This window comes from Notamacropus eugenii, chromosome 2 (genome assembly GCF_028372415.1).
Source record: "Notamacropus eugenii isolate mMacEug1 chromosome 2, mMacEug1.pri_v2, whole genome shotgun sequence".
NCBI lineage: Eukaryota > Metazoa > Chordata > Mammalia > Diprotodontia > Macropodidae > Notamacropus > Notamacropus eugenii.
Window position 1 is genome coordinate 394692771 of NC_092873.1, and position 13388 is coordinate 394706158.

Sequence of the window (13388 nt, forward strand, 5' to 3'; positions counted from 1 at the left end):
ATGTAAAGTATATATAAGATAAATATTAAAAAAAGAAAAAAACATTTATTAAGTGCCTACCATATGCCTGGCACTGTACTATGTGCTTTACAAATATTCTCTCATTTGATCCTCACAACAACCAAGGAAGGTAGGCATTACTATGAAGAAATTTAATTTTAATGCTGTATCATTTGATTTATTAATATTAATTTGTAATATTCCCATCTCTGTCTGTATCAGGAAGGACCCTGGCATACACAGGAGAGCCTGCTGTACGAAAGAATTCCAACTGATACCTATCAATTTCAAGCAATCCACACTATATTCTTCCCGCCTCTTCATCACTGATTCTCACCCTCCAAGACATTAACAATTCTGCCATCCTTTGGGTGAACTGACTCAAAATATCTGTGACCTCCTGCTAAGTAAAATCCTTAATTATCTCCTTAAACACTGTGTTCCCTGCTTGGTTCTCTTGTATTCTGTTTATGGTGGGATGAGCTTAGGCCTTAGAAGTCTCTTCCTGCAACATTATTTCATTTTGCAACTCTGACTTAATTACATTTTCCACCCATGCATTATCCTGGCAGTCTCATCATGGCACCTAGCCTGGGTCTATATAAAGGTCATATGCACACTTTTGCCAGCCTTCCGCTTCTTTTTAGTTAAATGAACATCCTTTCCTTCCACCTGAGACCCCCCCCCCCCCTTCCGCCTGCTCTTTTAAAGGAGAACCTGAACGCTGAGAATTCCCATGCAAACTAACTTTTTCTGTCTGAATCTTTTCCTTAAGCAGTTTGTCTCTGCTTCCACACATAATAGAGTAACCTGTTAATAAAATCCAACCTCTCCCACTTACCCCTGCCAGCTTTTTCCCTGGTCTTATTAGTATGCCTTGCAAACACCTTTCCAAGTCTCTAGGTTCCACTTTCTGTAACCTAGCTTCCCAGTTTTTACAGGGTACAGTGCTTTTAGCCCATTCCCTTGAGAGAGAGGAATACGGTAAATCCTCCCATCCTGGGATACTCATTCTTCCTCTAAATCCTTTCTGCCTTCAAATAGAGATTTTATATCCTGTGATCCTGTTTGTGACACCAAATGTATTGCCAAGGCAATATTCACAGCACTGGTGGTAACTATGAATATGCTAGTTGGTGCAGTTCTCAACTACAAAATATAACAGACTCTCCACAGAGAAGTCAGAAGAAAAACATTTATTCAGACACCAGAAAGACAAATCCCCAAATCAGAAAGCAAAATCAGTCATAGTGACCAAGAAGTCAATACACATTATCACCACAGGGGGCAAAGCCATTCCCAAGCCTCCTGCCCCCTGCTGTGCCTTCCCAAAAACAAACCCTCAGGAGCCTAAGCAGTGCCTGCCTGCCTGTGTCCTTCCCAGCTCTGACTAGCCCAACCAACTTCCTCCCGGCTCTGCTCCACTCTTTCTGTTCCAACCATTCCACAAGTGACTTAGGCATCCATGTGATTTAAAGTAGGTCACATGGGTCTACTAACGAATGTGAAAGATTTTCCCATTTAAATTACCATTACACAGTCAAAAAGCAATCTCTTATACTAGTTTACAAAGAAAATCCACTTGGCCCATTTTAACTTGGACATTCTAATTAAAGAATATCCTCGCATTCCTGCCCACCAAAGGAGAGGCTGGGCATTTGTTTGACCTGTAAACAGTAACTGAACTGGCTTCAAGAGCTACTCCTCCGACCTTGTTCCCACCATTACAGTTTGGGGCAACCTAGCTCACAGAAGAGAAATCAAGCCAGAATAGGGTAATTTTTTCTTTCCCATACTGTTGGAGGCTGCCAAATCTCATTTCAAGGCCTTGTTCTTCAGCAGAACCTCCCTACCTTAACAGCGAAGTAATGGGGAAGGACTGAGGATTCAAAACCCACCCCCTCATTAAACGTCCACCAATCAGGGCTGCTTTTTGCTTATGAGGGCAGGTACCTATCAGAAGGAAAACATCTGATTTAAGGTGGTTGGGAGGTTTTCTTTTCATTTTTTGATCACTAAGAGAGATCACTTGACCATCAATTTATTATTGACCAGCCTAGTTAATAAACTGAGTTTTAATACCTAGGACTTTGTCTCTTGGATATACTACAATTATTAACCTCATTTTGCTGGTGAGAAAACTGAGGCAGAGGTTAAATGGCCTAATCAGGGTCACTTAGCTAGTAAATATCTATGGCTGTATTTAAACTCAGCTCTTCCTCACCCCAGGCCTAGCACTCTATCCATTGCACCACCTAGCTGCCTCAATAAATACAAATAAATGCATATTAATTAAATATAGGGTAACTACCCACATAGAAATGAGAGTTATATCTATAAAAGTGGACGAGATAATCAAGAGAAAGAAAAGGCTACAAGACAGAGTCATAGAGTACACTCACAAACAGGGACCTGGATGTGGATGATGATGAATGAATAAACTAAGGAAGTAGCATTTATTAAGCACTTATTGGGTACAAATTGGGTTCTATATGGGTGTTCAGGGAGGACAAGCACTTCTGGTGTGAGGAATTACTGAGCCCTTTTCGGGGCTATCATCTACCTTTAGTGTCTACCTGGTACTCACCTCTCACCTACAGGCCCCAAGAAGCTGTGGCATATACAACAGCCACATCCCAGTAAACCAGTAGACCGACCTCAAACCTGTCAGTGAGTTATGGGGGTGTCTACCCCAAGCAATGTGAAGACAGCTCCCAGCAGAATGGGTGGATGAGAACAATTTTTTCCAAAGGCCATGAAGGCAGCTGAAGAAGGTGCTGTGGATCTCTTAAGAGCTTAGTCAGGCATCAAAAACACCATCCCAGGCAATCACAAGTCATCTTGACTTTTGTCCTGTCACTGGACTTAGATAACTCAGGAAAAGAGAGTGAGGATGAAGACTCTGACCAATTTTGCTTCATTTAAATCCAATGCACATGCAAATCAAGATATCACCTGTGATGTGTGATGCCCTGATTCTCTTCAAAAGTGAAGGCTGAACAACAGGTACAAATTAAACAAAAGGTACAAATCACTGAGTTAAGTTTTAGAGATGTGAAGTCATTGTTCTCATGAATATCACATACTAATACGGGAAGACACCACATGTACATAGGAGATTTCAGTTACAAATAAGATGGAAAGGTCCAGTGGTCCTTAGGACACAGCAGCAGAGCAGATGGTAGTGAATCTTCTTTAATGTCATTTCTATTGACAAAACCATATCCATTCCTGATGCTGAGCCATTTGAACATCACCAGGACTTTGTTGGCAAAGACTTTCTTTTCTAGGTCTTCAGTAGTTGTGGCTGCTATGGAAGTGGTGGGGGGCTGCAGCACCTGGAGAGGAAGTTGACAGGTCACATCTCAACAAACATTGTTTCCCTGGATAACAGTGAAAGGGCTGGGCTGAGAGAAGGACTGATAGTTTGCGAAGAACTGTTACTTCTGGGGCTCTGGCTTACCTGCTGTGGCACTTGCTTGGCAGTTGGTGGTGCTGGTGGTAAGGACGGTGAGTCCCTTCTTCAGTAGAAATGATCTCCTCAATGATGACAGGGGAAGCCAGGGAGAAAGCAGAACTGCTAGTCTGTGGGGTGCTTCAATTCCTGAAGCTCGTGGGCTCTGGGCCTTGGGTTGTCTCCACCTGGATCTGAGAGTAATGATGCTGATCCAGCAAAGGAGACTGAGAAGAAACTAGACAGGTAGGAGTAAAACTAGGAGAAAGCCATATCACAAAAACTCAGGGAGGAGAAATTAGGACAGAGAAAAGGTCACAGTGGTCAATAAAAGAGATCATTAGTAACCTTGCACAGAACAGTTTCATTTGAGTGATGAAGTTAGACACCAGATTGTTAAAAGATCGAGAGGAGAGGAAGTAGTTTCAAGGAGTTTAGAAGGCTTTTTCTAGAAGTTTGGCTGTGATAGAGAGATATAGGACAAAAGTTTGAGGGAATGGTAGGATCAAGTGAAGGGTTTTGTTTTGTTTTGGTTTTTGAATGGAGAAGACAAATGTTATTTGTAGTCAGCAGGGAAGGAGTTAGAAGAGACTGAAAATTAGAGTGAGAAAGTGAAGTACAAAAGTGTAGTACAAAAGTGAAGTACAAAAAAGTACAAAAAGAAATGTGAAGTACAAAAGTAAGTTGTCTAAGGGCTACCTTTTCATGAGACCTGAAATAAGGAGTACAGAATGGTGATTCTGAGAATTCTGAAATATAGAACAGGGAAGAAGAGGGCTCTATAAATAGGCTCTATTTCCACAGGATCAGTTTAAAGAGACCGCAAGGTCATCAAATCCCGTATACCACATACACAAAAGAAATCTGCACTGTAATATATCCAACAAGTGCTCATCCAGTATATTCTTTATAATCACTGCTTTTTTGAGATACTCACCAACCATCCCATTTATATTCTAAAATTTTCAGTAGTTTTCTTTTTTTTTAAGATCACTGACCTATAGTTCTTCTGCCCTAGATGACTTCAGTTTAAGGGCAACTAGTTCCTTTCCATTTCACTAGCTCCCTGTTTATCTTAGGTATCAACTATTAGTCATTTTCCCCCATTTCACTTCTGATACATAGAAACAAGAAGCAAAATAAGAATTCAGCTGCTCCACATTCCGTGTCACCAGTTATCACTGTCCCAACCATCCCAGACAAAGGTCGTATCCAGTAACATGCTGATAAATTTTTTAGTAAGTAGCTCTCTGGGGGGAAAAATATATATATCACATCATACTTTAAAATTCAGTCTGTATTATTAACATCTCCACCACATTCTTAATTAGATCACAAAACAATAAATCAAACCCTGACTTGTAGTTTGCTAACACAGAAATGTTAAAAACTGGTTCTATCCCTCCTTTAGTGCTCCCTTTTCTACCAAGGTAACTTTAAAAAACCCATCCTATTTGAATTACTGTAGGTTTTTTTTCCTGTTAGCCTCAGTTCATTATCATATTTAGCAGTCATGACAATATTTTTACACTACTATGCCATATTCTTGTTAATCTTGTTACCTGGTTTTGCTGCCATTCTGTACATTTCTTTCTAAAAATCTAATGAGTTTCCTGTGTATCCATTCACATTGCTCTCTTCAGAAAAATGCCATTTTTCTTCCTCAATGTAGTAATTTTTGATTGGGTCTTCCGAATTTCATTCTTGAGCATCTTCCATCCCTCCTGGGCTGACTTCCCATTGTAGCAGTTTACTCCATGAGACCACCTGCTTTTCCTCTAAAACATTTGAAATCTGTTTTTGTAAAATCTAGAGTACATGTCAAGACTATACCTGGATTTCCTCTCCTCTATCTCCTCTATCCTAGGATGGAGTAATCATTTTCCTTCAGGTTCCTATGATTTATTTCCATCTCAGCAACCAATGAGAAATGGTGAGAATTAGATTAGTGAGAACCAGATCCAGAATAATTTCCCTTTGTTGGCTCCCTCACCTTTTAAAGAGTGAAGTTATCACTAGGGCAAGACAAAAAGATATTAGCTGTTCTTGGCAGAGAGCTATAAGAGATGTCTGGTTAGTTGAAATCATTTATCACTCTTATATCAGGTCTCGATGCCATACCTGTGACCTGTTTCCCTCATTTATTTCCACTTTGTGGTCAGGTTATGTGTAGTCAGTGACAATCACTCTATTTCTTTCTATACTGACCTCCATCATAATCTCTTTCCATTCCCAGATTTCCTCTCATGACCTTCTTAAATACACAAGGCAACTCTCTACCATGTAACTTCCCTAACTACCACCACTACCACATCTTTAACTTACCTTGTTTTTCTGAGTAAAGTATGGGATAAGGGTCTCTTCTGAGGGGGGTGCGAGGAAACTCCTCAAATGCCATTTCAAATTTTTTTCCTTTACATTCTTCAAGGGCAGAATTCGTACTGTTTTACAATCTAGAACAGTATTATTCCTACAGTGAATACTCAATAAATACCAAAATGAAAACTAATACATGTTCTCCAGGGTTTACAGTCTACTGGAAGACAGAACATTTACACAAAACGCAAGCTAATTTGAGGAGGGAGAAAACACTGACAACTATGGTTACATGATAATGAGAGGCCTTCTGGAGGAGACGTCTCCTGAAGTAAGCCTTGAGGGAGGTAAAGAATTCTAAAACATTGAGGTGAGGAAAGAGCAGTTCTAGGCCTGGGGAACAATCTTTTCAACAGTGCAACGGCAGGAAATGGAATGCTGAGTTTGGGGAAACAACATGGGGGCAAGTTTGACTGGAATGTAAATATACTGCATGAAGTGAAACAAATTGTGAATGGAGTGAAATAAACTGTGAAAGGAGCATTAATGGAGTCAGACTGTGAAGGACTTTCAATGCTAATTTTTTTTTTGTCCTTGAAGCACTAGGAAGCCACTAAAGATTCTTTAAGAGGATGACATGATCAGATTTATGCTTTAGAAAGATTTGGGTAGCCGGTTGCAAGGTGGTTTGGAAAGCAGGGAAAATGTAAGCAAGGAGACCAGTTAGAAGAAAATTGCAATGATTCAGGTAAGAGGCCCTGAGGTCTTGAACTAAGCAGGTGGCCATTCAAGCAGAGAGAAGGAGAAATGCATGAGAGATGTTGTGGAGGCAGAACAACAAAGACTGACAAGACCATTGTTCGGATATGGAGGATAAAGAAGAGGCAAGAGTTGAGGATGCAAGGTTAGTGAAGGTTGCAAACCTAGGTGACAAGAAGAATGTTATCTTCAAGAAAAAGAAGGAAGTTAGGAAAAGGGCAAAGTTTTTTTAGGTATACGAATTTTGCTTTGGACTTTGTAGGGAAAGGATAAGTTCAGAGGAGCTAGAAAGGCAAGGGACTAAATCATAGACCACCTTGATCAATTCAGAGACGAAGACAATTATGCTCAGAGAAGTTAGGTGGCTTGGCCCCTGGGGTAACATAGCTACTAGGGAACTGGGCCAGGACTTGAAACCAGGTACCCAGACTCCAAATTCAGTGTTCTTTTCTACTATTCCATATTACTAGGATTGGAGATGATCTAAAACTGAATTGTGGGTTTGCAGGGAAGAGAAACTTTGGTAAGATTCTTTTTCCCTTCTAAACTTATTCCAGTAGAAGAATCCACTTCAGACCAACATTGTGTTAATCCTAAATGTTTGTGCCTTAGCCATTTGTTACATACTATAAACTCATCTATTAAAAGCTAGTTTAGGAGACAAGTAGTCTCATCTATAGGTTACATAAGAAAATCCTTAAGAATCTAATATATTTATTTGGAAATGAAGGTTTGGGGAGAACATGAGAGCTGAAGGTGTCCTAACTCAAGGACTCAATGCTTTAGGGAGCTAAAAACACATAAGACAGAAATTATTAATGGTTTTCTAAGAAGAAAGTATGAAATAAGGTAGACTCCTTGATCAAATGACATGGATGTTTATACAAAACTTTAAAAAGGCTGCCCTCCTTCTGGACACATGGAGATAATTACATAACTAAAAATCTCTCAAAGTCATAATGTCAGAAAAATTTAGACGCACCTAAAAGACTAACAAGCTCAATCTAAATGAGCAATTACTGGGAGATTTGTAAAACAAATGAAAAAATTAAACTCCTTAACTTGATTTTTTTTTTTTAAGACACACCACTCCTTGATAATAGAAACATTTTCATAACAGTTAGGCAAATGAAGAAATACAGATATGAGAACACTGAAATACCTTATTTTCCATTTATGATACAGTACTTAAGTTTTTTACAAAGGCAGCATGGTGTAATGGCATAGAGGGTGGTCAGCCTCGGAGTCAGGAAGCCTTTGGTTCATATCTTGCCTCTGAAACATACTAGCTGTGTGACTCTAGGCAAATCACATAACCTCCCAGTGCCCCATGCTCTCTAAGACTAAAAGTTACAGAAAGCTGTGGGGGTTTTTTGCATCTGCGGAGGGAGCTTCCACATACTCCTTAGGAGTTTCCTATACTGATGAAATACCTCTGGACACACATAAAATTTTTTGGAGGTAGATTTTTCCCTGGCAATATTTTCTGATTTTGAAAGACCAAATTTTAGATATACTCTATAGCTAGTTATCACTTACAGAAATGAACTAAAATTATTTAATTAAACTTTTAGAAACATAATCAGGGATTCACAAACTATGGCATTTTATTTCAGAGCCTTTGCTTACATTTGTACAATATATTACATAATTCTCCATTGTCTGCATAACCTAATATATGCTCTATAGCTTTTTTCTATAAGCTTTTCCTTCAATGTTTGTCAACAAATTTTTACAATCCTGTACAAATCTGAATATTTGAAACCATTTTCAACAAAATCGGTTACTGTGAGCACACACTACAAAGACTGAAAATGCTTTTCTTAGAAAAGTTGAATGTAAAGGATTCTGACACGTTAGCATCTACAAACAAAACATTTCAAAATTCCCACATGTTGTATTGCCAGAAAAAAAAAAACATGCCAGCCCCCATCCAAAAAAAGTACACAGAACTACAATTAAAACAGTAAAACAGTCTGTACAATAAAGTACTGTGTATTAACAGTGCTAGGTATTAAATAGCTTGAATGAACACTTCCGCAATATACAAATGTCTTACAAAGGTGTATAATTAAATATACAAGTGCCAAACAGAACAGATCTTGGGATCATACAACATAAAAGTCAATACAAGTGAAAACAGCTTGCGTTCATTTTTGATTTTGTATGAGGCATTTTTTATCTTAGCAGACCTATACCACTCAGATAAGCTATATTTAAAACTCTCATTTTGTGGTAGTGTTCACATCATCGACCACAAATTACACATGAACACTGCTTACTTGTTCCTAAAATCCTCTGTTGTAGCTCATAATAAAATAAGCATTACAAATGAAATATCTGTTTTAAAGGGAAAAGAAACATTTACAATAAAACACAAAAATATAACTGTTATAATCCATTATGAATAAATATACACTTTAAACTGGCTAAGTACAATTTTATACATTGTTTAAGATTTAATATATTTTGTTAGCCATTTTCTTCCTTTTTCACACAATGTATTATATCAAAATTAAAAAAAAATACTGATTCATAGAAAAATGGCAAAGTACAGTAGTTCCATTCCAATTAATGGGCCATGAAAACCCACTGAAAACCATTTAACCTAATTCAAACCTGTAAACATTGTCAGTCTTTTTCAAAAGAGAATCTTATTTGGTTACCAGGACTGATGTCTAATATCCTGTTACCTGCAGGTTTTGAATTTATTACATGTGCTTGACTTATACAATTTAAAGCCACTTTAAGGTGACTTGCATTTAAAAAACAATTAGCTTGTACAAATGAAAATAGGTTCATATTTTTCATAAATAAATGGAAAAATATCAAATGTTCCAGCTTTAACAAAATACCAGGGAATACATGTACAGTAAGTTTTTTAGACATGTTCTGGCCCACCCAACAACTATGCTTTCTGTATTGTCTCAGTAGGCAGTGAAAAGCCTCCATTTGCCACAGTGGAAGGCCTTCAAGTTACCAGACATACAATTCCCAGACAAGTTGGAAACAATTATTGCTTGAGGAAAAGCAGTTCATTGTACTTTTTCTTCATAAAAAGTGCACTTAAGTGCCAAGTCAGCTTGTCAAGAAACAATTTTTAAATATAAAATAGTGCTTGTCTGATTTTGTGTGCCACTGTGCAGTATATATAAAAAAGGGGCCCTCAACAGCCATTAAGTGCAAAGTGCTTTGGGAAGTCCTGCTGTCACCTGCACTCCACGGACATTCCAGGTTGTGATGCACTAGACATGGAGGGTTCTGCTAAAGTTAACATGACAGCAGCTGTGATGGAGCTGGATGAAGGGGAAGAAGAAGAAGATGAGGATGTAGCAGCACCTAAGGAGAGTGGAGGAAAAACAAAAAGTAGGTTAATAAAAACGGGAGCCAAAGAATGCTAGTGTCTGACATTTATACAACCCTTTAGAGTTTTTTCAAAGCACTTTATATGCATTATCTTATTTGAGTATCATGACTTTGTAGGTACTACAACTCTTAGCACTATTTTACAGATGAAAAGCTGGGAGGTTAAATAATTTGCTATAGTGACAAAGCTAGTAAGTGTCAGATATGGGAGTTACCCTACGTCTTCTTATCCCAAGTCCTGTGCTTTATTTACTATACAACATTCCAGTGCTCTGAATTATGACTCTGTAACATTAGGTATGAGCATAAGTATTTGGTTAAGTTAGGTCCCATGACAGCATGATGTAAAAAATGGAAAGCATATATTTTATCAACTCAAATATGAAAATTAAATAATTCTAGCTCTCAAAGAACTTATTATATTCTACTGAGAAGACTCGGTATTTCTACAGATAAGGAAATACAAAGTAATTTCAGGAAAGAGAGAGCATTAATAAAGGCTCTATCCTGGTTCCTTTTCTTTTTTTCTACAAATAACTAGTCAGCACACTGGACTTGAACTCAGGAAGACCAGAGTTTGAATCCTGCTCTTCAGCTAGCTGTGTGACCCTAGCTAGGTAAGTCATCTAACCTCACTGAGCCTCAGTTTCCTCATCTGTAAAATGGAAATGCTAATCAGACCTATCTCCCATGACTGTTGTGAGAATCAAATGAGATAATATATGTAAAATGCTTGTTAAACTGAAAGGATTATAAAATGTTATAGCCAGTTGCTGCTGATACTTATCTCTCTCCTGATGAGCTTAACAGTTCCCCTGGGTTCAATTAGCATCTATATGCAGACGATTATTTCTCCTGAGTTCCAGTCTTTTCCAACCAACTATCTAACAGCCATTTCTGACTAGGTATCTTCTAGGCATCTCAAACTCAAGAGGTCCAAAATAGAACTCCTCATCTTGCCTCCCAATTCTACTCCTGTTCATAACTACTGAGGGCACCACACCCTTCCAGTTACTCATCCTTGCTATGCATCATTTCACTTAGCCCCCACATATCCAATCAGTTGCTCTCCTCACAGTATCTCTCACATACAGTTGCTACCCTCTCTATCTTCACAGTCATCACCCAAGTTCAAAAGCCTTCATCACTACTCCTGAGTGTAATAACCTAATTGGTCTCCCTACCACAAATCTCTTCTCACTACATCCATCCTCCAGACAGCTGTCAACGAACTTTTTCTAAAGCACATGTACGACTATGTCACCCTCCTATTTGATTATACTTTAAGTACCTCCAGGGTCTATTATAAATTCCTCTGGTATTTAAAATTCTTCTTACATGTTACTCTCTTCCACAAATGACAGTCTGACTTGCTGTTCCTTGTATAAAACACTTGATCTTGGATCTTCATGCTTTTGAAGTGGCTGTCCCCCATGCCTACAATGCATTCCCTCCTATCTCTACTATTGTCCCTGTGGTCCCTCCCTCTGACTGGAGAGGGTGGACATGAAGCACTCCTCTTGAAATTTTCATAGGAGGGCACTCAGGTCAGCCATCTCTTCATCTCCCACCCTGCTGTACTTCTATGGATTTCTCCATCATGCCCGTGGGGCAGCACCTTGTACTTCACCACCAAAAAAAAAGGGGGGGGGGGGGAGAAGGAGGCCATTTCCCAAAGGCTCCTTGTTACCTTCTTCTCATCTCAAATCATCATTATCATCATCATTACCACTACCAGGACAACTAATAACAGCTAGTATTAATAATGCACTTTAAGGTTTACAAAGTGTTTTACATAAATCATCTCATTTGATCTTCACAACAATGCTGTGAAAGTTTCTCTTTTTTTATCTTTATTTTACAGATGAGGAAAATGAGCTTCAGGCAGGTGAACTGACTTGCTCAAGGTCATACAGCTAATAGAAGTCTGAGAATCTGAACTCAGGTCTTCAGTTCTAGTGCTCTATCTACCATACCACCTCACTTTCTCAGACACTACTCAGACATCTTTTCTGCCTATTTTCTCCTTCACTGTTGTCTTGCATGAAGAGGCAGCCCTTTTCCTTGCCAAAACAGTCCTTTCTATGTGGATGCTTGATGTCCTCTTCTGTCTTCTCCAACAGATCACTCTTATTATCATCCCCACTCTCTCTTGAGTCTCCTTCCCTGATGCCTATAAACACATCCTTATGATTCTCCATCTTTAAAAAAACCCATCATTTGAGCTGATATTCCTGCTAGCTTAAGTCCTATGTCTCTCCTTCACTGCTGGGCTAAATGTTATTTTTTCAAAGAATATCTCTTGAATTTAATAATAAGTTTGCCATCAGTAACTCTATTTGAAGCTCTCAGCTCAAAAATCTGTCTTCTTCCTGATGATTTCCTTCCCCTCCAAAATTTATTAATTTATTTGTTTTCAGTTATCAACAATCACTTCCATAAGTTTTAAATTTTCTCCCCTTCCCTCCCCAAGACGGCATGCAATCTTATATGGGCTCTACAAATACATTCCTATTAAACACATTTTCACATTAGTCATGTTGCATGAAGAATTAAAATGAATGGAAAAAACCATGAGAAAAATAAAACATAACAAAAGAGAAAATAGTCTGCATCATCGTGTGTTCTGACTCCATAGTTCTTTCTCTGGATATGGATGGCATTTTGCATCATGAGTCTTTAGGAAATGTTTTTGGTCTTTGCATTGCAAGAGCTAAGACTATCAAAAACAGTCCTCACACACTGTGGTTGTTACTGTGTATAATGTTCTCCTGGCTCTGCTCACTTCACTCAGCATCTGTTCATGTAAGTCTTTCCAGATTTTTCTGAAGTCTGTCTGTTCATCATTTCTTATAGAACAACAGTATTTCATTACATTCATATACCACAACTTGTTCAGTCATTCCCCAATTGATGGGCATTCCCTTGATTTCCAGTTCTTGGCCACCACAAAAAGAGCTGCTATGGGTTAAATCCTTTGAGAACTTATCAGGTTTCTCTACTTCACGCGCTCTCACTCTCTTTTAAATCTCCTTTTTAAAAATATAGTTTCCAACTTCATCAAACTGAAAATGCTCTCTGAAATGACCAACTGTCTCTTTATTGTTAAGTCTAATAGTCTTTTTTCAAATCTTTTCCACCTCTCTGGAGTCGTAGACAGCGTATATCACTATCTTTTGAATACTCTCTTCTTCAAAATTTCAATTCTCTTTACTTTTTATTTTACACTTATATACAAAATGAGAAAAGGAAAAAAACACTGCCATGTACACAGCAAACCATAAGAGAGGATTCAATATAAAACAATAAATTTCAATTTCAAAAAAACCTATATAATAAATACTATACATTATTTTCAAAGCTGTCCAGGTTTTCTTTGCTTCCTTGTTGGTTTTCTTTTGTTCTTGGCTGTGAGATTTTTACTTCATTTTTTCCCCCTTCCCTCACCCTAAAAAAGGTTACAATTAAGTTGTGTATACACACACACACCTTC

The 13388-nt window shown here is 38.2% G+C and overlaps 1 protein-coding gene across 5 annotated transcripts in view; it reads right to left on the reverse strand.

Annotated features, from left to right (window-relative positions):
- Window positions 1–8118: 8118 nt before the first annotated feature.
- Window positions 8119–13388, reverse strand: part of ARID4B (AT-rich interaction domain 4B) — a 241013-nt gene continuing 235743 nt past the window's right edge. For 4 of the 5 annotated variants that reach the window (XM_072647526.1, XM_072647529.1, XM_072647524.1 and 1 more), the window contains one exon: window positions 8119–9868. In XM_072647526.1, coding sequence (XP_072503627.1) covers window positions 9738–9868 — 131 coding nt within the window. In that variant the 3' untranslated portion in view covers window positions 8119–9737. The remainder of the gene's footprint in view (window positions 9869–13388) is intronic. The other variant, XR_011975434.1, reaches the window with a different exon arrangement.